The 25,429-nt window shown below is 44.9% G+C and overlaps 1 protein-coding gene across 4 annotated transcripts in view; it reads right to left on the reverse strand.

Moving 5' to 3' along the window:
* WLS (Wnt ligand secretion mediator) overlaps nt 1-25,429 on the reverse strand; it is a 122,676-nt gene that overhangs the window by 15,195 nt on the left and 82,052 nt on the right. For 2 of the 4 annotated variants that reach the window (XM_006191019.3, XM_032494555.1), the window contains exons 11-12: nt 19,064-19,217; nt 7,634-8,581 (exon numbers count right to left, since the gene is read on the reverse strand). In XM_006191019.3, coding sequence (XP_006191081.1) covers nt 8,472-8,581; nt 19,064-19,217 — 264 coding nt within the window. In that variant the 3' untranslated portion in view covers nt 7,634-8,471. Of the gene's footprint in view, nt 1-7,633; nt 8,582-19,063; nt 19,218-25,429 lie in introns of those variants that run through there. The other 2 variants (XM_032494554.1, XM_014564616.2) reach the window with 1 other exon arrangement.

Genomic DNA, 25,429 nt, shown 5'->3' on the forward strand with positions numbered 1-25,429 from the left:
ATGCTGCTAAATGTGGTATAAAAGGGCATCTGATTTGATAAAACTGGGCCCAGAGAGGTACTGTAACTTGGCCAAGGACACACAGTAATTAGTTGAAAAGTTAGAGCACTAGCCAGGGCATTCTGCTCTGTCCTTCAGGTCATCACTCACTTCCCCTTGTACCCACAGAGGTCAAGTGGTCCCCATTTGTTGATCCAATCAATGTGGCCATCAGCTCCTGGCCCCAGTTGCTGTTCCCCTGGGCTCTGGACAGAGATGACTGCTTCCCACGGCATCCCCCTGGGACGTCCAGGCGCAGGGGATAGTCAGAAACCTACTTGCTCCTCAGCAAACTCGGCCCCTGCTGACAGCTCTCACATTTCCTCCATGACCCAGTGAGAGTCCGTCTTCCCCAGATGACAGATCCCACCAGCAAAGTCAAAGGAGAGGACCTGGGTAGCCCCTGGGGAGCAGAGCACAGAGGCTCTGCGTCTCACTTCTGGTGTGGCTGGCACTGGACCACATCCCACAGTCAGCTCAGGGCTGCCCCAGCCTCAGCTCATGGGTGGCCCACTGCCACAGCCTCCTCAGTTTGCCTAAGATTCTGCCTTTCCCAACCATTATCCCAAAAAAGCTTATTTGGAAAAAAGTATTTACTTGAGATTCCTACTGAAAAACAAATTTCACATGAATTGATGAATTAAAAAAGGAAACTTATAAAGAAAATTTAGAAATTGGAAAAAAAATGGTGGACCTATTCTATTAGATTAGAGACATTTCCTTAAGCCTTATAGCAAAGGTACAAACTAGAAAGGAAAAGATTTAGATCTGATTAAATAAAAATTAAAGAGCTCCATGCCCCCTAGAAACATCAATAACAAAATTAATCGCAAGCAATCAATTGGGGAAAGTGTGGCTATGAGTATGAGAGACAAAGGATGAATATCCTAAACCAGAATGTCAGAGGAAAATGGATGAATTATCTGAACTGACAACTTAAAATGTAAACTCACAGGAATATAGAATATGTTCAATCTCCCTGGTCATAAAATAAATGTAAAATGCAACTTTCTTTTTGCATCTTGAAGTGGCAAAGGTCAAACCTGCAGAGTATCAGTGATGCTGCGAAGCCACAGGTCCCCATTCTGCTGGGGGCACGTTTCTGGAGGCCACCATAAGCTTACATGTGTGCAAGAGAAACACTTTCTTCCATAGCCTTTAGCACCGTGCCGTGTTTGTTACCTATTGCCCCCTCACCACCTTCCCTACCAGGTCAACATACACCTTGGTGAAAGGGACATTGCTTACCGGTCCATCCCAAGTACTTAGTACACACCTGGCCCATAACAGGGTAACAGACACTTACTGAGCGAGTGTCAGAACTTTTGCCCCAGTAATCCGACCCTTAGAAACTGATCTAAGGCAACCATCAGAGATCTACGACAAGATTTATATACAAGAATGGTAATTACAGCATATCATATCATAGTCAGACTTCACAAACCATTTAAAAGTCCAAAGTAGGGGATTAATAGACAAATGATGATACATCCTTATTAGAGACTACAATAATAAAGTCATTAAAATCATGTTGTAGATGATATAATGGCATGGAAAGAGTTTCTGGATAGAGTGTATTGTGAAAAAAGCAGGTTACAAAACACTGTTTTCTAGAGAATTTCTCCAGGAATCTTCTGTATATAATACCATCCTAATATATATAAAATACATATTCTATATACACATATATTTGATACAGGCATGCACATGCATGCATAGGAAATATGATATATGCATATATATACACATGCGTACATGCATGTAAAAACTTGTGTAAGAACACACTGACATTTTAAGTGTTTATCTCTAATACTTGGTATGATCAATGAAAAGTTAATTTTTTTTTTCTTTACTCTTTTATGTATTTTTCCAAGGTTTTTACAATAAGCCAGTTTTGCTATTGGGATCAGATAAGAACACAACGTAGCACCCACATTCCTCAAGCCGACCCTGGTTCCGGGAAGCTAACAGCCCCGCGATGACCGCCGTGCTCACTGGGGCTCCCTCCCCTTCTCCTCAGACAGCCTTCCAAACCTGCACACGAATCCTTGTCTCACAAGATGCCTTTAGGCGGACCTGGCTAAGATCCATAAATACGATTTGAAATTCCTGCCCATTCTTGGGAACAACTCCCTTTGTGAAGCATTTCACGAGCAAAGGAAAAGTCTTTAAAACAAATACTCAGTTCGTGTGAGTCTTGACCAGCTTCTGGCCTTTCGTGCTGCCTGTGCCGTTTCCATCCGGACAGTGTTTGAGAAACAGGCACTTGCGGTGGAAAGATCCACGTGTTGGGCGCTGTTGTCTGTGGCTCACTTTCAGTCTCTGTGTCCCTGAACTGGCGCGAGCTCATCATGGGAGTGAAGACCGTCCTGACCTTGAGTCCTCCGATGGAAAGAGTTGCTGGATATAGCAGCCACCTGAGGGAGCTCGGAGCCTCAGAGGAGCTCAGGAGAACAATGAAGACCAAAGGGGCCACGGAATCAATAAATGTACAGAATTTATTTACACCAGCATCCCCCAGGCTGTGATGCCAGCACATGTGCCCACAGAGGAGCTAGGACAAGTGCCCTATGTTGCTCTAGGATGTCATAAACACATAGCCTCCTTTACGGTTCTTAGAATCAGGGCTGGTGAGGACTTCAAAGATCACATATTTCAAGGGGGATGGGGTGTAGGCAGTTGCCCTGAGGGCAACGCTATATGCAGAGTTATGACAAGAACCCATTAAAAAGCAGTGATTATCATGGAGCAATTCCAAGGTCTGACTTTTGTCCTAAGAATTTGCTCAGTGATAGCTGTCATCCTCCCTTTGACCAGAAGAGGGCAGACACTTGCCATCGATGGAAGTGGAGAGCAGGCAGATATTTTTTAGGCTGGAATAACATCTCCCAATAAGGTCATTCTGCTCTAATGAGAGTTGCAGCTCAAAACAAAACTCTTAACAATTGTGCTGCAAATACACTACTGAAAATACAGGGAGGTTCGGATACTGAAGAGCTTTTCTTAGTTCCAACTTTGTCATTTCACCTCTCTGAACCTCATGTCTTTACTGTGTAGTCACTATGTGAATGTGAAGAGGTGATAGATAATTAAAGGAAAAATACAAAAATCACTAAGTTCCATATTACAAGACACATACACACAAAGAAAGAAGTTTAACTGCAAGTGTGTGTTTTTGTATGTGTTTTGTGTGTGTGCGTGTGCATGCTTGTGTATGAGTGTGTTTGTGTGGATATGTGTGTGCAGAGAGAGCTGGCAAAGGAGAAGTCTATGCTGAGGGAGGAATTCTCCAGCAGTTGAAACCAATCCATTTTGCACTGGGAAAGGTCTTAACCACTTTTATTTACATTTCAAACTGTGCTTATTTTAAAAGTTAAAGATGTGCTTTACCTATGGAATCTGTGTGAGGGAAAAGTGAAATTTCACAGGGATACATGTGAAGTTCTACACTTCAGTTGAAAAATACTGCTGAATACAAAGGAAGGTGTTGGTGATACAGGCATACCTTGGAGATGCTGTGGGTTTGGTTCCAGACCACAGTGGTGAAATGAATATCACAATAAAAGGAGTCATGTGAATTTTTTGGTTTCCCAGTGCCTGTAAAACCTATGTTTACACTATACTGTAGTCTATTCAATGTGCAGTAGCATCGTGTCTTAAAAAAGTATATACCTTAATTAAAATACTTTATTGCTAAAAAATGCTCACCATCATCTAACAGAAGGTTGCCACAGGCCTTCAATTTGTAAAAAATGAAACATCTGCCAAGTGCAATAAAACAAGGTATGCCTGTATTAACACTTAATACTCTAAGTGATTTAGTGGTTACATGGTCATGAGAAGCAAAAAAGTAACAGGTGGATAATTTTTCAACTCTAGTCTCACTTTCTTATGATGTTGAGCCCAGGAGTATTATTTTCTCACTAATCTGTGCCAGCTGGAGCAACACTGCAGTCTGAGTACCATAATCTGGAAGAATGAGGAACTAGAATGGAGCTAACAGGCCAGGAGGGAAGGGTCTGGAAACCACGTCTGGAGGAGGGGCCGAGGAGCCAAGACGGGGGCCTGGAGGAGAACAGTCCTGGGTGGGGCAGAACCTGTGAGAGGGGAGTTCAGTCAGAACAAAAGGGTCGAAGTCGCAAATGGGGTCTGGTCTCAACATTGAAGGGTCTTCTCAATAATCGAGGCCAAGTGCATGGTCATGGAGACAAGAAGCTCTGGACGCTGGACAATTCGAGGAGTTCCTGGAAGACCCCTCCGATATCAGGACAAGAGAAAGGCACCTGCCGGAGCAATCTCAGAAACCAAGTCATCCCTGCACACTGAACTCAGCCAGGCGGCAAAGCGTGATGGCAAGAGAGCAAGCACACCAAAGGCAGGATGGTTCCCACGGCACAAAACGATGGGAGGGCCTTGAAGCACAGGGATGGCGGCACAGGCTCCTGAAGGTCAGGCTGCCCCCGCACATTAGGCCTCACCAACTGCACTAACACCTCCCGAGGCTGAAGGGCAGTGAAAGGAGCGGCGTCTGATTGAACCAAGGCAAGGACTCCCAAAGGACGTAGGTTTGCACAGCAGTCAGAGAGATCGGGATGAGCTGAGGGGCATTCTGTGGCTCACTCACCAGCCCTCCCCAGCTGGACTCCCACACGGCGCTCGGCACTTTTTAGGGAGCTCTGTGGATTTTCTTTGGAGGTACAGGGATGATCCCTCAGGCTGTATCATGGTTGAGATGTTATCTCTTTCAAGGGCACCCACTCCTCTGTGCTTTTATGCCTTGCCCGCCTCTTTTGACCTCCATGGTTACCAGACAATGGGAAGGAATAAGGTGTCTGGGATGATGGAGACACAAGCCATCCAGACGCTTTGCTGTAAAAGGCTGCATGGGAGCTGTAGTTCACTGACACTGCCCAGTGTACACCGGTCAGCCCCTTGCAGCTTGGTCAGTTTGAAAGAGCCGACAAAATCAAGTGTCTAGAACTGCCAAGATGAGTATGAGACCCAAGACCAACCTCCTCTCTGACATTTCTGTAGACCTTCTCAAAGTAGCTGCTGGGGACCGGAGGTATGGCTACCAAAGGCTTCTCCAGCTCTGAGAGAAGGGCGGTTAAAGCACTCAGACATCAGAGCTGAGGCATCGTCCCAGTTCTGAGAAATGATTAAAACTACCAGACACTATGAGAGAAACCACTTATTTCCTTGTTACATTTTCTTCCCCTAAGGGGAAAATGCAGGAATAACATGGGTTCACCCATAGAAAATGGATCATTTTCTATCAGAAATAGTAATTGTATTTTTTACTTATTTGTTGAATATAATGATAAATTTTATTATTTTTTAAAAGCAGAAAGATGTGGAATTTTATACTTCTTTTCTATAATATTCTTCAAAGCTACTTGAAAAAATTTTAAGACAACTTATAAAACTGGTATACATGGCCAATAATTCTTTTCTCTTGGTTGATGGCCCTTAATAAAGGCTTTTTCTCACCTCTTGAAGGGTTTCTTGAAATTTCCAACTGATTGATTGAAAATAGTTGTGTTCAACCTGCACTGTTGAAACTGAGAACGCCTTCAGCAGAACTCTAACGCTTGTTTCATGATCGTGGAAAAGACAGAACACACAGAGGGACAGGCTACATCTTCTCTCCTTTTGACCTCAAATTTCTCTGACATCCATCTATTATTTCTCTCCTATCTCTGGATGAAACCTTTTACTCTTTCAAAACTAACTGATCAGCTTGTGTCCTTTATTCCAAGTCTCTGACCTTCCTTGGGGCTTATGCTACCAAATCATCATCCTGACTTCATGGCTCTCACCCCTCAAATTTATAAACTCAGTCTAGTTCTCTCCAGACTGAAAAACACAAGCCTTGCCTCTACTCTGGCTCCTCCTGGAGCACCATCCTATGTCTTTCCTTCTTAATGAGACCACTTATTGACTGCATTCTACCTCTAATTTCTGCCTTGGCTGTAAGATCCCACAGGTACAAACCACCGAATCCACCAGGCTTTATTAAATCTTTAAATGCTGTTCAATCTCTCAGGGTATTGAACTTTGTTTCCCCTTGAATCTGGGTGCTCTAGGAAAGTTCTAGTGAAGTCCCTCTTTTGACTCAACTTGCTAGACTTGACTTCTGGTACTTAACAGAATTTTGGGGTAATAGACTCACTTCCCCTCCAGAAGTCCCTAATTGTGTCAAGGCCCTCCCTCCCCTCACCCAGGAGGGCTTGAAATCTGACTCTGCCCTTGCTTCTCAGGAGCTCCACATTCAGAATGCTCAAACCTGTCCAGTTGCATCCTCAAAATACATCCCCTCTTCCCCATGTCCTCGACTACTGCCCTGGTCCCAGCCTTGGTGACCCCTTCGCTGGCTTGTCCAGCCTTTCTGTGCTCCAGTAGTCATTCTGCTCCTCTCGCTTCTCTGCCTAAAACCCCAGGCCAAGTCTGACAGCTCTTCCCGTGGCAGTAAGCACCCATCTTCTGGCTGACAGATGCCTGGGGCTCACTGTCCGCTCCTTCCGCGTGCCGGCCAGGCCTGCTGCCCAGCCCGTCCCAGCATTCCCCACTCCTTGCTTCCTCTGTCACTTCCGCACTGCTGTTCCCTTTGTCCTTTGGCCTCGGTAAAATCTTACTTCTTCTTTAAGGCCTATCTCTGGCCTCCTCTCTAGCTCCTTAGGAGAAACTCTCCCTCCGTCCTCTGGGACAGGAGATCATTCAGCAGGTTTTAAGACTGCGAGGCATGGGCTACATTTAATTCCTGGTCGATCAGCAGTGGATGCCGAGTACACTGGATTACACACCATCACGTTTACCAGGACAGGAAAAGGTCTGAGAGAGCAGCCAAGCCAAAGTATTTCCTCCCATCACTGCTTACCATGGTTTTAGCCAAAATCAGGGAAAAGAAAGGATGGAGAACGGGTGCTGAGGAGGTGGATTAAATGAACTGTGCCCCAAGCTTCCAGACATCAACGTCTGAAAACCAGGACACTCACAAAATTGTTTTTGGACTCCAGAAAGAACACATTTACGTGGCTTTAGAATTTAAAATGCACTTCCATATATGTTAATTGATTTAATTTGCACAGCCGCCCCGTGAAGCAGTTAGTTTATAGAATGCCAGTTTGTAGGTAAGGGAACAGCCAGGTCAGGTAGTTTCAGCAAGGTCACACTACAGAATAAATCACAGACCTCTGCTAGGAAACTGCGCCTTCCAACCTCAGATCCAGTATTCTCTCTCTCTGTTATACCATGTTGCCTCTCCAATGGCAGAGTTAAAATAAAGCGAAACAGGCTATTGGGGGAAGTGGGAATAGGCAGGGGGGTGGTAATATACTTCTAAATCATATAACATTTCTCCCCCCCCTTCCCATCACACATGCCAGCCTAGGGAGGTTAACCACCCAGTGCAGAAAATGTTACCTTAATTTCCGGAAACAGTATCACCCCCAAACACTCTGAATTGACGGCAAAATATTTTAATTTTTCATAAAGTTATTCCCCTCCCCGCCTCCCCCGCCACCCTTCCCACCCCATAGATGCCATGTGGAAAAGACTCTGCAGGCATGGGTGCTGGCTGAGCAGGAGGACGATGTGTGCATATACATACAGGTTTATTTAAATGATTGGATCTACACTTTCGGAGGCTGTTTGAAGCATCTTATCAAAAGAAAACACATTTTAAGCAAGAGGTTAAAAAAGCTTTTCAGACCCAAAGGCCATTTAATACAGTAAGTCCTACTTGGATAGTTTAGCAAACATTTTTTAAAACCCACATCCAACAGACTGGTTAGTATTGGATATACAGATTTGGTTTCAAAGCTGAAATGCCCCTGGTGTAATAGACCTTCTCATGAAAATCAGTTGCTTTATATTATGCCATAAAAAATAGGGACATGTATCTACTGACAACTTAAATATTAACTCAATAGGCTACTTGGTGATATAAATAGGGAAAAAAAAAAAGTGGTCATGGACTAGGAGTGAGAAGACTATGACACCAGCCCATCCTGGGTTGCAGAGGGTGTTAAACGCTATCCTAGAATCTAAAACAGGAAAAAAAAAAAGTCAAATATTCCACTCCATATAGAACCCCTCTGGCCCAAGCCATCCCCCAAGGAGTACACCCCAAACACATGAGGTTTACTAACCACCTGCTACAGATGTTACTATGTCACTAATTAACAATGATCACAAAAAATGTGTCATATCAGAGGTTCTGTTATCATACACAACACATCAGCGGCTGTAGGAATCTTCCTCCGAGAGCTCCCGTCGGAAGTCAAGCTGACAATGTCCAAAGCGCTGGTCCAAGAAACCACAGCTAAGAGACAGAGCGTCTGCTTGCTCGTGGAGCTCTCTGGCACGCCCCCCACTCCAGTTATCGGAGGGGCTGGGGCACAGGGGGCAGTCCCAGCCGGGTGCTGCAGCCTTTACTCCTGGGCCTCCTTGCGAGTCAACTTGTAGATCTCGGTGGGTCCGTCCACGTGGGTGATAGTGGTGGTGAGCTGCAGTTCCTCCCCACTGTGCACACCCAGATCGCCTGAAACAGGGTTTTTGGTGTTAGATGTGGTCAAGGAGGAAGGAGAAAGCTGGGATTCGTCTCCATAACAATTGCCTGATGCCAGCCCTCTTTCACATTCTAAACTTAGGGAGAAAACCGGGGCACAGGCACCCTAAAACCAGGGCTGACTCCCACCCTTTGCACTTGGACTTGGCAGTAATTTTTTTTTTAATCATTTTGTCTCGCACAGAAGAGATATTAACGATAGAGGAGTCAGCTTACTGCTGCTGTTATTCGTGGTAACGGTTAACAGTTAAATGAGAGCTCACTTTGTGCCTGACGCTATTCTTGGCTCTTTACAGGTGATCGCTGAAATTTGTCAAGTGCTTCTTCTGTGCCTATTGAGATGAACCTGTGGCTTTTGCTGTGTTTAATCCTCACAAGCACCCTCCGAGGCAGGCACTCTGGTCACGCCTGCTTTACAGGTGAGGAAGCTGGCAGGCAGGTCAGGAGGAGGAGCAGACACAGGAGAGCCTGGAACCAGGCCAAGGAAGGAAGGTCTGACTCCAAGGCCATGCACACATTCGCTGCAGACAACTTACAAAGCAGCTCTGGCATGTGAAGGCAAACAAGACCTGCCTGTATCTACCAGATTGGCCAGGGTGCTGTATCTAATGCCTTTAGGAACAATTAGGGTCTTTCTCCATCAGGAAAGAAGTACCAGAAATGTGCCCTGAATTTTCTGCTATCCCCAGAATTCTATCCAACACCAGTGTTTCAGAGTCATCACCAGTGGACAAAGGGATTCCTCTGCTAAAATAGAATAATGTGGCCTCTTCTCAACCGGGAGGAAAAAACATGAGTTTCTGTGTTAAGCCTTTAATAATGTCTGCTACCTGCCATAAGATAGTTGAGTAAATACATAACTGGCAAAGGGAAAACAGAAAACGCCCAGATCCAATGGTGCTCAGTCGGACCGTGTGCAGGAGCACGTGTACCCACATATTTGCAGAGAGGGGTGCTGGAGAACAAAAGGTTATGGTTATGTCTGTGATTTTGATACTTATACTGTACACATGACTTCATAATTTCAGAAACTGAAATTGTCCCTAGTTCAAAGCATGGACTAAAATACACACGCACGGCTTTCAGTTGGGATTCCATGCCATGCCTTAGAGGACAGCTCTGGCCCTACTCTTAGGGCTAGTATTTTGTCACTAGTTTAGGAATTGCTGGGCATCAATGAATTTGATGACCTTAGGACCCCAGGGGTGAGCCCGCCCACTGGCCCTGCAGGCTGCTTGGCTGGTGCCCTCATGTGTGCCATGTTGTATTAGATTTTTATTGTAGACCCATTTCCCAGTGGCTCTACAACTGAATCAGTCTTATGAAATGCTGGAATTGTGGGCTCTCTACCCAGGAGCGTCCATAGTCCCAGAAGCAGGGTCATTAGCTGTTGCAGAGACTGCAAACGGCATTTGGGTGCTGGCAAGTGTCCAATTCACAGGACAGGGGCAGAGCAGGTGCCAAAGGGGTATCAGCCCAGCCTCCCATACTTCCAGCCCTTGGGCCAGAGTACCCAGCAACACGGCGCGAAGGCTGCGTAAAGGCTTCAGGCAGAGCTGCCTGCCGGGGGCCACGCTGAACCCCTACTTGCATAATCAGCAATTTTCCCTGGGTTACTAATTTGCATTCTCCCTGCTGCAACTTTTAGTCCGTTCCTCAGTCAAGAACAGGCCTAAGCCTCAAAAGCCTTGGTCAAAGCTAGTTCTGGATTTGTGTATCTGGGTGAGCTACCAAAACTTCAAAGCCAGTTTCACAATCTACATGTCTGAGAATCATCAAAATTTCAAAAGAGCACCCTGACCACCCCAGTAGACCCATTAGCACCTCCAAGAGTTTACCTAAGGAATCCCTTTCACTGCAGACTTCTTAGAAATAGACACTAGATTATAATTCTACTCAGGTTTTGAACCAAAGGTGCCAAGTATTTAAGCTTAACATGTGATTCCAATTGCAGGTCCTAGAAAATGTGTATGACCCCACAGGTGCCATCACCCAAAGAAAGAGCCAAAATTACTTGGGCTTTTTTATTTTAATAGATACCTATATTATAGTGCTTGCCATATGTCTGACTCCATCCTAAACACTTTACAAATATTAATGCATTTAATCCTCAATTCCACCCCTTTGATGGAGGTACTATTCTCATTCTTTTGATGAAGCAACTGAGGCACAGAGAGGTCAAATAACTTTCCCAAGGCCCAAGTTGATAAAAAGTGATATGGGATTCAAACTGGAGCAGTGAGGCTCCAGAATCCAGGCTTTCAACCCCAGGCTATGCTGACTCTTTGTAAATATTCAAGTTTCCAACAGCCATTGAGACTGCCAGTGAAGGATGAGTCCACATAGAAGGTATTACCCTCACAAATATATACATACAATAATTTGGATGAATCGTTCAGCATATTAATTTTGCTCTTGTATCTGATAAAGGAGAATTTATAGCACACAGCATCAGTGCACTGATAATAAGGAGAACTATTATTAATGAGTATTTACTGCATGCACCAGTAGGGGCTTAGCATGCCCTGTATTTCCTAATAGGATGTGAAGACACTGAGACTCAAATAGGCAATGAATTTCTCAAATGTGACCCAGCCTGCTCCCTGCAGAGTTGGAATGAGGACCGGATCAATGGGATTCTGGCTAGCAAAATCTATGATTCATGTGCACTTTCTCTGTACCTCGAAGGCCAACACTCCCCTTAGGGATCTGATGGGAACACGGCAGTGACACAGCAGGAGCGGGGATCCCGCCATTCGTGTCCAAACTCCACCAACTCTTACTTCTGCCAAAGTCTCACTCCATCTGCTCCTCTCCCTCTTAGCTCCTGCTGCTCACTGCACAGACATGCTCAAAGTCTCTTTCCACCTAAGATCGAACCCCCCCCCCAAAAAAAACCCTTCCAAAAATGTGATGTTTCTTATCAGTAGCGAGAGGAAGAATAAACAGAAAAAGGATAAATTATGAAAGGTTTAAAAGAAGAGAATTCTTTGGCTTGCAGTAAGTCTCTTTTCCTGGTTAGGATGTCAATTCATCTCAGCTAATTAACAGTAAGATGAAGGCTCGTTTCTAACCAGCGTGAAATGAGACCAATCTCTGGCACTGGATTTAATCTCAGAGGACTATCAGTGGATCCGTATCTAGGGTGTCACATCCACAGATCTGTAGCTGCTGCCTGATTTTAATGACCTGGAAGGCATACTGGGGACCCAGAAGGCTACATACCTGTGCTACAGTGATATAATGACAAGCACAGCTTCCTAAGACTGGTGGCATTTTTTGGGGTGTCCCAAATAAAATTTTATTATTAAAAATTTTATCCAATTGAGACTTTATTTCTGCATTTCGTTTTGTTCTATTGTTTGAATAAGACATTCCTGAGACATTTACTGATTCGTTTGTTCCACTCTCAAACAGAAACTGAAATTTGTTTTGGGTTTTTTTTTTAAGTTTTTGTTACATTTATTTATTTACTTATTTTAATTGAAGTGTAGTCAGTTTATAATGTGCCAATTTCTGAGGGACAACATAATAGTTCAGTCATATATATGCATACATATATTCATTTTCATATTCTTTTTCATTATAGGTTACTATAAGACACTGAATATAGTTCCCTGTGCTATACAGTAGAAACTTGTTGCTTATCTATTTTATATACAGTAGTTAGTATCTGCAAATATCGAACTCCCAGTTTGTCCCTTCCCACCCCTTTCCCCACCCTGGTAACCATAAGTTTGTTTTCTATGTCTGTGAGTCTGTTTCTGTTTTGTAAATAAGTTCATTTGTCTTTTTTTTAAGATTCCATATGTAAGTGATACCAAATGGTATTTTTCTTTCTCTGTCTTAAAATGACAATCTCCAGGTCCATCCATGTTGCTGCAAGTGTTTTTTATGGCAGAGTAGTATTCCATTGCATAAATACACCACAACTTCTTTATCCAGTCATCTGTCGACGGACATTTAGGTTGTTTCCGTGTCTTGGCTATTGTAAATAGTTCTGCTATAAACATTGGGATGCATGTATCTTTTTGAATTAAAAGATCATACCGATCTTTCTCAAACTCTTCCAAAAGACTGAGGAGGACTGAATACTCCCAAACTCATTCTATGAAGCTACCATCACCCTGATACCAAAGCCAGACAAAGATACCACCAAAAAAGAAAACTTTAAGCCAATATCATTGATGAACATAGATGCAAAAATCCTCAACAAAATATTAGCAAACAGAATCCAACAACACATAAAAAAGATTATACACCATGATCGAGCTGGGTTCATCCCAGGGACACAAGGCTGGTTCGGCATACATAAATCAATCAGCATGACACACCATGTCAATAAGAGAAGGACAAAACTCCCATGATCATGGAATTTTAATGACAACATTTGTGAATCTGTGGCTAGTTTAGTTTAAAAAAAAAAAGGAGAAACTGTTAATTTAATTCCAATGTTGCTTCACAGAATTTGGGAGAGACCCACAGTCTTTTAATATTAATAAGAGCTACCTAATTCTGTCCTCACAACCACTAAGGCAATTAACACCTCATTACCCAGATGTGGAAGCCGGAAAGCTCTCACACCACAAGTTCATATTTATTTCTTGAGGTCACACAGAGTATATATTGGAGCCAGGATTCCACACCATCTATGTCTACCTCCAAAGCTTATGTTCTTTCTATAATACTCTCGACTTCTTTTCTGTGGAATTTTTCCTAGTCCCACAACAAACTTTCTCCTATTCACCTTCAAAGCTAAGCTCAAATGGTAACTCTCTGTAATGGCATCCCTGGTTCATGGCAAAATGAGAAAATCAAGGAGAGTGTGGTATTTGTAAAGCTAAATTATTTCCATGCTAAGGGCTGTTGTTCACTCAAAGATTATATCCTTTTCTGTACTTGGGGTGTTAAAAAAATAGTGGATGGTAGGTTTTTAAAACCTTTTTAAAAAAGCTTTCTAAATAATGTAAATCACCGGCACAGTATCTGGCATGCAGTAAGTGCTCATTAAAACACCCACCAAGACTTCCTCATGTGGACCAGTCCAGCTCCCCCCTGCCCTGCTCCGCACGGCTCCGTCTAGCCCAGCACACCAGCACTGGGGTTCCCCACTGGGGTTTAGGGAAAAACCCTCAGCAAGAAAACAGGTGTGCTTCGGGGTGACTCAGCCTTTGAAAGTCCCCTCTCGGGAATAAGGCAGAGTGGTCTTGGTGGGACTGGGTTCAGCAATCCTGGGTCCAGCCATCTCTCAGTCCCTTTCAACCATCAAGGTGGTTTATACCAGGCGTGAAGTGAGCCATTTCCCATTTACCTCCAAAGCGCCTCCAGCCGCTCAGTGTCAGGCACCTCTGAAGAGGAGAACACAATAAAGCCTAGACATTTCGTGTGAAACCTTAGTGTTTATGGCCCGATTATAGCTCATTTGTTGAAGTCCTAATTCCCATTGCCTCAGAAGACGATGGTATGTGGACTCAGGGTCTTTAAAGAGGTGATTTGGTTAAAATGAAGTCATTGGGATGAGCCCTAATCCAACAGGACCAGTGTCCTTCTGAGAAAAAGAGATTAGGATGCAGGCAAACACCGAAGGAAGACCGGGTGAGGACAAAGGCTGTTGAGACCCACTTTAGAATCTGAGTCGAGCCCTGGGGGTAAGACCAACTCCATCACTGCGCACACGGCAAGAGGAAGCCAGGCTGGCCGCGGGTGCATGCAGGTCACCCAACAAACGAGCCGGGGAAAGATCGCAACAAAAGGCAGCCCCTGTCAAAGCCTCATGACTCAAACCAAACGTCTACGGAGGCAACAAAAGCCAAAGCTACCTTTCCTGTGGAACAAGCAGCAGGGCACCTCAGGAGCCTCGGGATGCAAAGGTGACCTGCGCGGCAGCTCCCCAGACAAGGGCCCGGGGCTGCTGCCGGGGCTTCCTGCAGAACGAGCGGGCGAGACAGAAGACAGCCAGCGCGGACAGAAAGGGAGAGGGACCTGCTGGCAGTCAGAGCGTCTCCTGTTCCCTCTGTCATAGGCATCCAGTCATCCAGTCAGGAATTCCATTTTTCACTTTCTTCCTAAAACCTTCTGACAGAGATTTTATAGATGAAAGAACAGAGAAGTGAAAGCTAGGACCAAGAACTGACTGACGTCATAAGCCGCTCTGCCTGCTTTTTCCCCACATGACCTCGTGACTGAGGGGGTCTGGGCACGTGTCATGTGTTCAGGGTTTGACCATGTACCCCTGGGAGATGATGCCTTTGCTTGGGGCTGCAGCTCGCTTCTGCCTGGAAGACGTCCAGAATGATCCACAGGTTGGTCAGGGACATGGGCAAAAAGAGCAGCTTTCATGAAAAGGCAGCAGGAGCAGGAATGTGAATGGTCACCAAAAGGGAGAGTCTTAAGAACCTTTGCTAAAAAAAAAAAAAAAAGTATATGTCTGTTTGTGTATATGTACACACACATGTATATATACACAATTGCATGTAACAGACACATAGTTTTTTACATATATATATAAAGATATATGTAAAATACAGGTAGGAACCCAGAACGCCACAGCCCTGCATCACCAATCAGCCGCTGACAACATGAAAACCTTCTGGCTTGGACACTATGAAGCTGTCCCGCGACGTCCCGCATTTCAGGAGGCTGAGGAAGAAGTCTTATCTCGCAGACCAGGCTACTAGCTGTGTCTCTGTCACTCCATCCTCTGAAACCCAGCACCGGGCTAAGCCCTAAGACACCCCCCAGTTCATGTCTGAGGGTCATCGTCCAAGCCACACAATAAGAGAAACAGAAACATGCGAGAGAAAGCGCTCTCTGGAAAAAGACCTTCTCTCGAGCCTCCTGCCCGCTGTGCTTCTCTCTGTCCATCCCTTGACCAAACTTTCAGGCTCTCTGCTTTCACTTCCTTCCTACCCTCTGCCCCCGACACTTCTCAGCATTTCTCTCCACCCCAAACAAAACTGTCTCTTTCCTTAGCCTCTTTGGCCTCAGATGCACTGGAATCCGCTTCAAGTTCCCGGAAATAGCTTTCCTCAGAGGTCCACCCAGGACCCATCTCACAAAGGCAAGAAGCTCCGCACACCTGGGATTCATTCTCCATAGCAAGATATCCGAATTCTTGGCTCTGGACCTTAAAAGCTAGAGTGGGGAGGGAGTCCAAGCCATTTAAAAATAAAAGCTTTCCACAAGAAAGGAAAAGGAGCCTGGGAAGGCTGGGGGAGGAGGAGAAATGCCATCCAGAGACTCAATTTAAAAATATAGTAGGTTTCTAGGTCTCCATGTAATAGTCCAAACCAGCTCTTTCCAAGGAGCTTCAGAATCCTGGCACGTGCTCCGTAGTCCCTAGGATCTGTTGTGGGTCTGGCGCGGATGACAGAGGAAGTCAGGAGAGAAGGAAAGTGATGGGAGAACCCAGCGCGGGCAAGCCCCTTGCAAACGCACCGACACAGCACCACACAGGGACGTGCACAAGCTGCCAGGGGCCCACAGCGGGTGATGTCGCTGAGGAGGGCTGCTAAATCGTGTGACTCTTGTGTTTACGATCAGAACAGGGTCCCAGAGAGCCCGCCTGCTCAACTGCCTGCAGAATGGCTTTCAGCAGGGGCCCTACTGGCATTCTGGGCAGGACAATTCTGCACTACAAGGGACTGCTGTGCCTAGAGCTGGCCATCTAGCATCCCTAGAATCTGGCCACTCAAGGCCAGTGGCACGTCCCGTCATAAGTGACGATGCAAAACCGCCATGAACTTTTCTGAACACCTCTTGGCAACGGATTCAGGGGAGATGACCTCCTGTTGAGAATAGCTTCTGAGATTTCTGTGAAATTACAAATCCAACTACCTTCCACAACAACAAAAATCTTATAGGAAAGAGATCAAGTGCTCTTCTCAACTGCAAGGACTGAAGCCTAGGAGTGGGGGGGCTGTTGAACCGGGTGAGAAGCCTCAATGGGAGCTGCCTAACATTTGGCTTGCAACTCAAGCATCTGGCCCCCCAGAGTGGCAGGCAGCCACCTGGCCCCTGTGGGCTTGGCCCCGGCCCTGGCTTCCCGTGTGCCTGAAAGTGCTGGGGTCGGGCGAACTCTCACCAGTGTCTGGAAGCCCCTCACGTTGCACAGAATCGCCCGCTGGGCTTTGTGACAGGAGGTGCTCTTCTGCCCCTTCCTTGCTAACAGGAATACAGAGAACCACAGAACTCTATGTTCTCAAAAGACTTTAAGAGATCACTCACAGGTGGGAGAAGTGGTGCCCGGAGAAGTGAAGCAGTTTGCCAATAGCCACAGAGCAAAAACAACCAGAAGATTTTACGTACATGAAGTGCTACAGCACACAGCCAGGATTCAGTAACTGCTGCCCACCAGGATTAGCTTTCCAGCATCCCAGGAGGTCCAGCGATCGCTTTAGGCGGTTTTTCCCTGGAGGGCAGGAACCTCACCTATCAGGTTTCAGCTTAATACTCTCAAGTCAAGGACAGGTCCATACGGTTTCTGTCAAAGTCCAATAGGATGGCCACGAGGTGAAGTCAAGGTTCTTATTGGCAAGCTCAGGATCCCTTCCTGCTGGCATCATGGAGGTCCACTGTGTGAGAGCCCACTCGCTCCCATTTCCATGCATATAGTAAAACACTGAGTGCGAGCAGTGGGAAGGAAGCTGGAGGCTGCCTAGCTCCCAACTTTCTGGAAAGGAAGTCAATCAAACTAAGAGTTGGGCAGGTAGGTAGGTAAGCCAAAGGTCTTTATTCTTGCCCGAGACACATGGCCAGGGATGGACCTGGTACTGAATGTGACAAGAAGCTGTGGAGCAGGAAGAAAGAGAGGCCTGATGTCCGGGATGCCTTTGCACAAAAGAGGCAGGTACAGCACTGGGGCCATATGGTGGCTGAGACCATCCCATACCCCTGATCCTCTGCACATTTGCCCTCCTCTCTCTGCCCCATCTATCATGTCATCACGCCCCTCTTTTTACCCCTATCTCAAGATCACTGGCCTGTCTGTAAAATGTGAAAGCTAATCTAGAACTCCTATTTCTAAAGCATGAACACACTCAACATTTTCAAAGAACCCTTAAGAACCAGTCCTTGCCCACCAGGAGTTAGTGTTCCAGGGTTCCAGCAGGAGAGGGAAGACACAGGCGAACTCATCTCCTACACCCACACAGTGAGTGTCACCTGAAAAATGTGACCACGTTCCTCCAGGACAGTTCCTTAGAACACTAGTTCCCAAAGATGCCTGGCAAAAGGGTTTTAGGGCCAGATGATTTCATCATTTGGAAGTGCTATTACCTCCACCCATCTTAAAAGACTCACAATACAAATTAATGTGCTAAAGGCATTAAGATATTTTGCAGTAAAAATCGCATTAATGCTGATTAAAGACCCAATGATTCTCAAACTTATTTGACTATTAAAACCTACCAACATCCCACGGCAACAATATTCCATTGAATGTAATTTGCCGGACTCCAACTGGGGTGATCAGAAATGTGTTTGTAGGAGGAAATATTTTAAATGGGCCTATGAGACGGGTAGGGTTTTATCAGACCCAGATGGAGGGAGGCAGGATATGAATCCATTCATTCTGCACACACTTGCTGAGCACATCCTGTGAGTAAGGCCAACCCTCAGTGCCATGCAGACGTGCAGATCTTAAAGTCCTGGTCTCTGCTCTGAGACAGAGTGATGGGCACTGGCTTTGATCTAATAAAGAGCATCTCCGGTTTGGGGAACAGCAGGTATGTGGGAGAAAGAGTAAGGGTGGAGGCAAACAGTGCAGGGCTAAGGATGCAAAGAAACAGGAGCCTCTTCCATGTTAACAGCACTGGCCTAGGCAGCAGAATTCACTTCCCTCCACCGTGGCTCGGGGAGAAACCCCAGGCAAGCCCCATCCTTCCCTGGGTCTCAGTTTCCTCATCTATAAAATGACTGAACTGGCTAAGTTCTCCAAGGCTTCCTGCAGCATCAACATCAAAGACAGCACATCTAGCACCTACAGGGAGGACAGTTACAGAGACAGATGAACAGCTGTTGGTTTGGATGTGTCAACAGGCTTGCAGGAAAATGAGCAGGGGGAAGAGGAAGCCAAGCTCCGTTCAACTCTCGGGGCCAGTCCCCCTCCACTCACTATCTCAGGCTGTGCTTCTCAAACTAGAAGAATACATGTGGCATGCTTTCCAACAGTCAATTTTGCTCCAAAAACTGAGGAAAACACACTTAATTTTCCATACTAAAACTGGGACATGTTGTAGACTAGAATGCAATATTCCCAACATGTATTACAGATTTTTAAAAATGCAGACTTACAGAAATCTCTGCCCAGTGCTGGCTTTTTGTCTCCCTGGAGGTGCACGTTCACACATGGAGGAGAGTTTAACTGGGGAACCCAGAGCCTTTGCTTTCTAAGTCTTGTAGAGACAGAAGCCTGCTCGTCCTGAATAAAGCTATGCCAAAGAGACTGGAACTCACCATTGGACTGGTCTTCCCCATAGTTCTTATGGGACGGCGCGTACAAGAACATCAAAGCGAAGACATACAGGTTCCACATCCCGTAGATGCCGGTGAAAAAGGCGCTGTTCACTTGGACCGTGACGCCGCCCCACTTCCAGTGGCCTTCGGTCACCTACGGAAAAAGGAGTGACATTCAATTGGAACTGAGAAGAAACACAACTCCAACAGGAACGAACTAACACAAACACCACGTCTCCTCTATGTATGGGAAAGGGAAGGGCCACGTGAGACTCCATTTCTTAATCTGAATCATACTAGCATGAACTGAGGCTAACCGAAGGCTTACGACATGTGAGGCACAAAGTCAGTGGTTTTCATCCTGGCTGCACGTCGGCATCACCTGGGGGGTGTCTCCTCCTGAAACAGCAGTACGTTGAGATCCCTGACTTAATGAAACTGCACTTGAGTCTAACACTTACCAACAATAACTCCTCCTCCCCCATCTTCCCAGCTAGATGTAAGCTCCCTGCAGGCAGAGACCAGCTCTGCGACGGCCCTAGCTTAAGTGCCTGATGCACCACAGGGCTGGTTAAACAAACAGATGGATCCTCAGAGTGACTAGTTTCCCTGGGTGGGGCAATGTGGAGAAGGCGAAAGCACAGGCTTAAAGTCACAGACCCCGGATTCAGTTCCAAGCTCCACCACTCACTTTCCCTTTAATGTAAGAGAAGTAAGATTAAGACTCTAAACATCAGTTTTCTTAAGTGCAAAACAAAAACTTGAAAGATTACTGAGGAGAATTAAGTAAAAATATTTCTAGAAATTTCCTGGCACACAGCAGACACTCAATAAATCCTATTTTACAATGTCACCTATGTTAAGTTACTCACGAAGAGAACTAGGAAGCTTTCATATGCTTTACAATTTGGCAAGAATGTTTTGAGGTTGCCTTTGTCTATGTTAATGACTTGGTAATGGTTTTAAGGGCTATCTGATGACATCCAGTTTGCACGAAGAACTGTCATGAGGACTGTTGAGCCAAGAGACTAATCATTTATGCCAACTCTAAGATCAGTGTAATGATTTTGACCACTTCTGCCTGCTACAGGAAACCGTAAATGAGAGTAAAAGAAAGGATTAGACTAGACAGACGCTCCTGTGATAGCTTAACGAGACTGTGTTATATAAACCATCTCCAGGAGCCCCTCCTTCTGGGAGCTAAAGTGTGAGGTGGCAAGCTGCATCTAAATGTTAATGACTTTAACAAGCAGGCTGATTTCACCTCCTGTGTACCAGGCAGAGGGTCTCAATTCATTTGGGACCCCTAGCCTAACCCATGACCCATGGGGGCCCCAGGCAGAACAAAGCTCTAAGTACAGGTATTTCCTTCGGAAAGGCCTGGAGTGTCAGTTAACCAGGTTAATGGATTATAAACTTACCAGTTTCAGTTTGGCCTTGGTGATACATAATTTTCCATTTTTGTGGTTTATAGACAAACCACCACCATTAACTCTTATTTACTTTGGAAAATAACTCACTTTATATGACATGCTTAGGAATGTTTTCTGGCAAAGAAGGACTTCATAACCATTAATGATTTTAAAACAGTGTACCAGCATTCAAGCTATTTAGGACCGCTTAGCAACCTCTGCAAATGTCACTCTTCTTACGTGTAAGTACAGAATATCCTAACTTTATAAAAATTACAATACTTAGAGCATACTTAAGATGGTTTTTAATGTATATAACAGAAGAGGAGAAGGGGCCTTAAGATAGCTTTTGGAAATATATGTACCTGTCGTCATAACAAAGGGAGCTCTTCTGTGCGGTCACAGAGGGGAGGCCAGGCTGGGTGAACTGAAGGTAAGGAGGGGTAAGACTGCTCCCACTTTCCTCTGCTCTGTCATGGCAGTGGCCCCGTCGGCTAGGGAAGGGCCTGTAGGAGAGCCTCCCTCCTGTGATCCAAGCTGGGGACACTCAGCAGTGACAACTCTGCTGAAATGGAATCTTGCTGGGATCGGCATAACTGACCCATGGAAGGAAACACCTGCACGCCCAGTACACAGTGGTGCTCTCCAGACAGACGCCTGGTGAATCAACATAGACGGGGATGCAGGGATGTGCAGGAATGCCAGCACCGGTCCACGGAGGTAGAAAGAGGGGCTGGGAAGAGTCGCCTTTAGGAAATATCTGACTGAGAAGTTAAGAGAAGATACTGCATTCCGTAGTAAACCATAATTACTCTTAAAAGTAAGATGAGCGGTCAATGGCTAGTGAGTACAATTTCATTTACACAGTGCTCTCTACTATGTTCTTCCATTATCACTCAAAACAACAGGTAATAAGTGTTAACACAGGTAATAAAGTGAAGATTTTTAAATATAATAACAAGGATAATAATAGTTAATATTTATTCAACACTAATGATACGTCAGGCACTTTACTAAGAATTTTTCATGGAAGGTATTATTTAGTCTGAATAACAACTCTGTGAGGTGGGTGGGTAATATTTGCACTCAAAACTCATGGATAAACTATGACACAGAGATTATCTTGCCCAAGACTGCTCAGCCAGGAAGTTGTGGTTCTGACTCCAAAAAAGGCATTCCTACCCATTATACAAAAAGGGTGAGTCTCTTAAGTTAGCATATGAAACAACTTTTATGTCAGGTCAAATTTCCCTTGAAATTCACTTAATTGACCATAATGCACATTATTACATAGATATAATATATTCACACACACACATACACAGGTTTCTGTATTCAAATCTGTATAGTAATATATATATATATATATATATGCACTACAGATCCCAGACGTAGTAATGTGTGGTATATAATAAACTGGATATATATGCAAGACACAATTTTACAGCAGAACCACTGAAATGAGATTCTTGTACCATGAGGGACACACTGGAGCCAGGGCTGACTGAGGAAAGAGTAGATTCATGCCCCCATTTCATGTTTGCTTTGGGACACATGCACCCGTTTCGAATGCAGTGGCAGAATTACCTATACTATTTAATTTGTCATCTCTAAATATATTATTTCCTGCTGAGGGCAAAGAGCTGAATTTGCAGAAATGGACTGTCTACCTACTGTCACTCTACTGTTGGGAGACCTGCCTTCCCCTCTCTTCTCTCAATTATTCACGCCCGGAGCTCTCAGTACATTCCCACCAGTATGTACCACAACCAGCAGCCTCAACAGAGCAGGCCTTGTAAATCCAAAATCTGAATAATGGCAAGGCAAAGAGCTGACAGTCAGCCCTTTTCACTTTCGGATAGAAAAGTCAGGTAGCCCCAACCAGGGAAAAAAAGAGTCTCTCCTCTGCCTAAAATCTTATTTCTCAAAGTCCCTGTTTTTCCTGATTCCACATCTGAACAATTTACTTTTGTGTGAAACCACCCAATTACAGCCCTGTAGCCAAGTGAAGGTCAAAGCCCTTTACACACAGTAGTCTTGACAACCAACATTCCACTTCACAACAAGATTTCCAAATCCCAGACACAGGCTCTCTTACTGGAAACATTTCCTCTGTAAGTAGCAGAATGAAGTGATCACACACACAAAAAGAGCTGGGGACAGGCTCTCTGGGAGCCTCCTGCATGTGGCTTGACCTGAATGTCAGGCACCTGGAGTCCTCTCAGTGAAGGCTGGTGACCTTCTCGCCTGCATTGCACTTCTGTTCCCAACTGCCTGCCACCTCTAAATGGAACACCTCTTTCTTTTCCAGAGTGAAGGGGCTAAAACACCAGACTGTGATATGCCAGCTTGGTTGCTATGACCGAGGCCGTTAAAATGGCAGGCATTAAAAGACAGCACCTCAGTCCCCAGCTACAAAGCCTCAAGGTCACTGCATTCCACAGCTTCCAGCGGCCTTTCATTCCTGGCCTCAGAGCTTCAATATCCTGGCGAGATCCCCTCGCATTATATTTCATGGGGCTTAAATGCAGGCTCTCCCAGCAAGCCTGAGAGCATAATGGGAGTTTTAATACATTCCTTTTACCTAAGGCTGGGATCCATTTCAAAAAGTTACCCAATAGGTTTTCTTTCAGGTGAGCTCATTGCTGAGACATTCCAAAATGACATTAAAAAATAAATCCTCTGATGACTGTATTAATACAGTACCTGGGACACTGAGAGTTATGCCTGAAAACGTCTTAGATATCTATAAATAAACGTTAAAAAAAAATAACCCAGCAGGGGGAATGTAAGGAGCTAATGGAATCCAAAAGCCCTCATTGCTACCCCCTTAGAGTTGAAATCCACTCCAGGCTGACTGTCGCAGCAGATATAAAAAGCCAGCCACCAACTGGAGCCCTGTTAGAAAATACTGGGGCAGTAGAATGTTAAGCTTTTTCTCCAAAGAAAAGCCCCAAACTCTGTGACTTGGAAGGCTGGCCTCCTTTGCTTCAAAAAGGTGCACTAATTAAACATGTCTAAGATTAAGTTCAGGCAACATGTAGCTGCCTTAAATCAGCCAATGTCCCTCTTGACTCCAGGTGGGAGGGACCCTGCAGAAACAGGAGGGTCAGCGGGAAGGGCTGGGGGAGAACACCTTCAGCTTTCTAAAGTGGCAGAAACATGTTAGGGGCAAAGGTGCCCTTCCTTCCTTTTATTATTCAGCTCATCTTCCTTAAGATTCCGCTTCTCCAAGGAGTGCGTCCTGCTCTCTCAGCCTCGCAGAACGGACGGTATTAGGTGTCACACTGCATTACTGAGGGATCGGAGGACTGGAAAGCATTTGGTCACATGAGGGAATCAGCCAGGGGATAAGTCTGGCCTCAGACACCCTTGGTTGAGCCTCTGCTGGTTGAATAAAAAAACCATTCAGAATTTGAAATATTTTTACTGCATTTGGAGGGCAGGGTGTAGTTTCCAAGGTTTTATAAACAGTCTGCTACAAACACAGCACTGTTACAGGTCAAAGCAGAGGTGGTGAACAAAACTTCTGGAGATATGTATGTGTATTTGTTTTATTTTTCTCTACTCACTTCAGCCTTCAGCAGCAACATGAACACTGCCCAGAGGGTGTAGCCAACAGGGTTCCAGGGGTTAAAGGCACCCCCAAGTATCCTTGGATAGAATTCAAGGGGTTGGTGAACTGGAGCAGGAAAAAATTCTACCTTTATTTTCACTAGTCTCTAGCTGGAAGTTACCATTTCTGTCAAGTATGAATGTAGAAATCAAATCCCTGTAGTATTAACACCACCTGTAATTTTGTCACCAATAGAAATCATATTTTTATACCAATTAGTTATAAACCTGAAGTCTCTGTAATAGGTATAACTGCAAATATATATCATCCATCCATCCGTCTGTCTATCGATCTATCTACCTACCTACCTAATTCTCTTTGAAATCCAAAGTATTTTATTTTGCTCATTTAAAAACATTCAAAGAAGAGTCCCATGTCCTTCACCTAAGGCGGCCTAGGGGGTCCAGGACACAAAAAAGCTTAGGAGTCTGTCTCGCAAAAGGAAGCCTGCTAGCAGAACAGGGCAAGTCTTATCCTAAGGCTTTGTCTGCACTACTAACATTCTCAATTTTCACCAAATATAGAGATGACAGAGCAATTGGCAAAGAAAATCTAAAGGACCGGATTCTAGTCCCTAAGTTACCAGATAGCCTTCAGCACGACCTTCACCCTTCCTGCCACTCACAAGAGCACAGCTCTTCTCACTCACGGTGTGCCGGGCCCTCTGCAGGTCACTGCGCAAGCATTACTGCGCATGGTCCCTACCGACACCTTCTTCAGGTGGTGCTACTATTTTACCACTTTACAGATAAGAAAATTAAACCTTAGAACCGTTAAGTAATCCATCCATAGTCCCACCCAGCAGGAAAACAGCATAAATGGGAAATGTCTCTAAAGCCATTAGATTTCATATTCTAGCAAATGGAATAACAGTTCTTATACTATTTAGCCATAAGATTTTTGTGAAGCTCAAATGGATGATAGATACATAATATGTATGACTTAAATGATACTTCACACTTTCTAGAACGAGCTACCTATATTGAAAATCATTACTGAGAATTTTTCAAGTATGGTAAAATTATGAGTTTGGGAAATAACTGGCAGAAAGATAAGGCTCTACCAAGGGGGCTTTTGAATTACATTTCCTGTTTAAGTGGCAATATAATTGTTACGAAGAATGGCTGATGGATTGTAAAAGGATCTATGTTAATATTAGATAAAGATCAAATCAAATTAATACTTCCTTGTTCTGCTACAGGGCTTGAAAAGTTTATTCTCTTAAGTAAAGGAAACAAGTGCCTTTCAATCTAGCTGTAGGCTTCTACTTTATTTAGCAACTTTTTTCCTCCTACAAGGCTGTACTGAAAGGAAAATTCAGTCTACCTCTGGCCAAGT

The sequence above is a fragment of the Camelus ferus genome, chromosome 13 (assembly GCF_009834535.1).
Source record: "Camelus ferus isolate YT-003-E chromosome 13, BCGSAC_Cfer_1.0, whole genome shotgun sequence".
NCBI lineage: Eukaryota > Metazoa > Chordata > Mammalia > Artiodactyla > Camelidae > Camelus > Camelus ferus.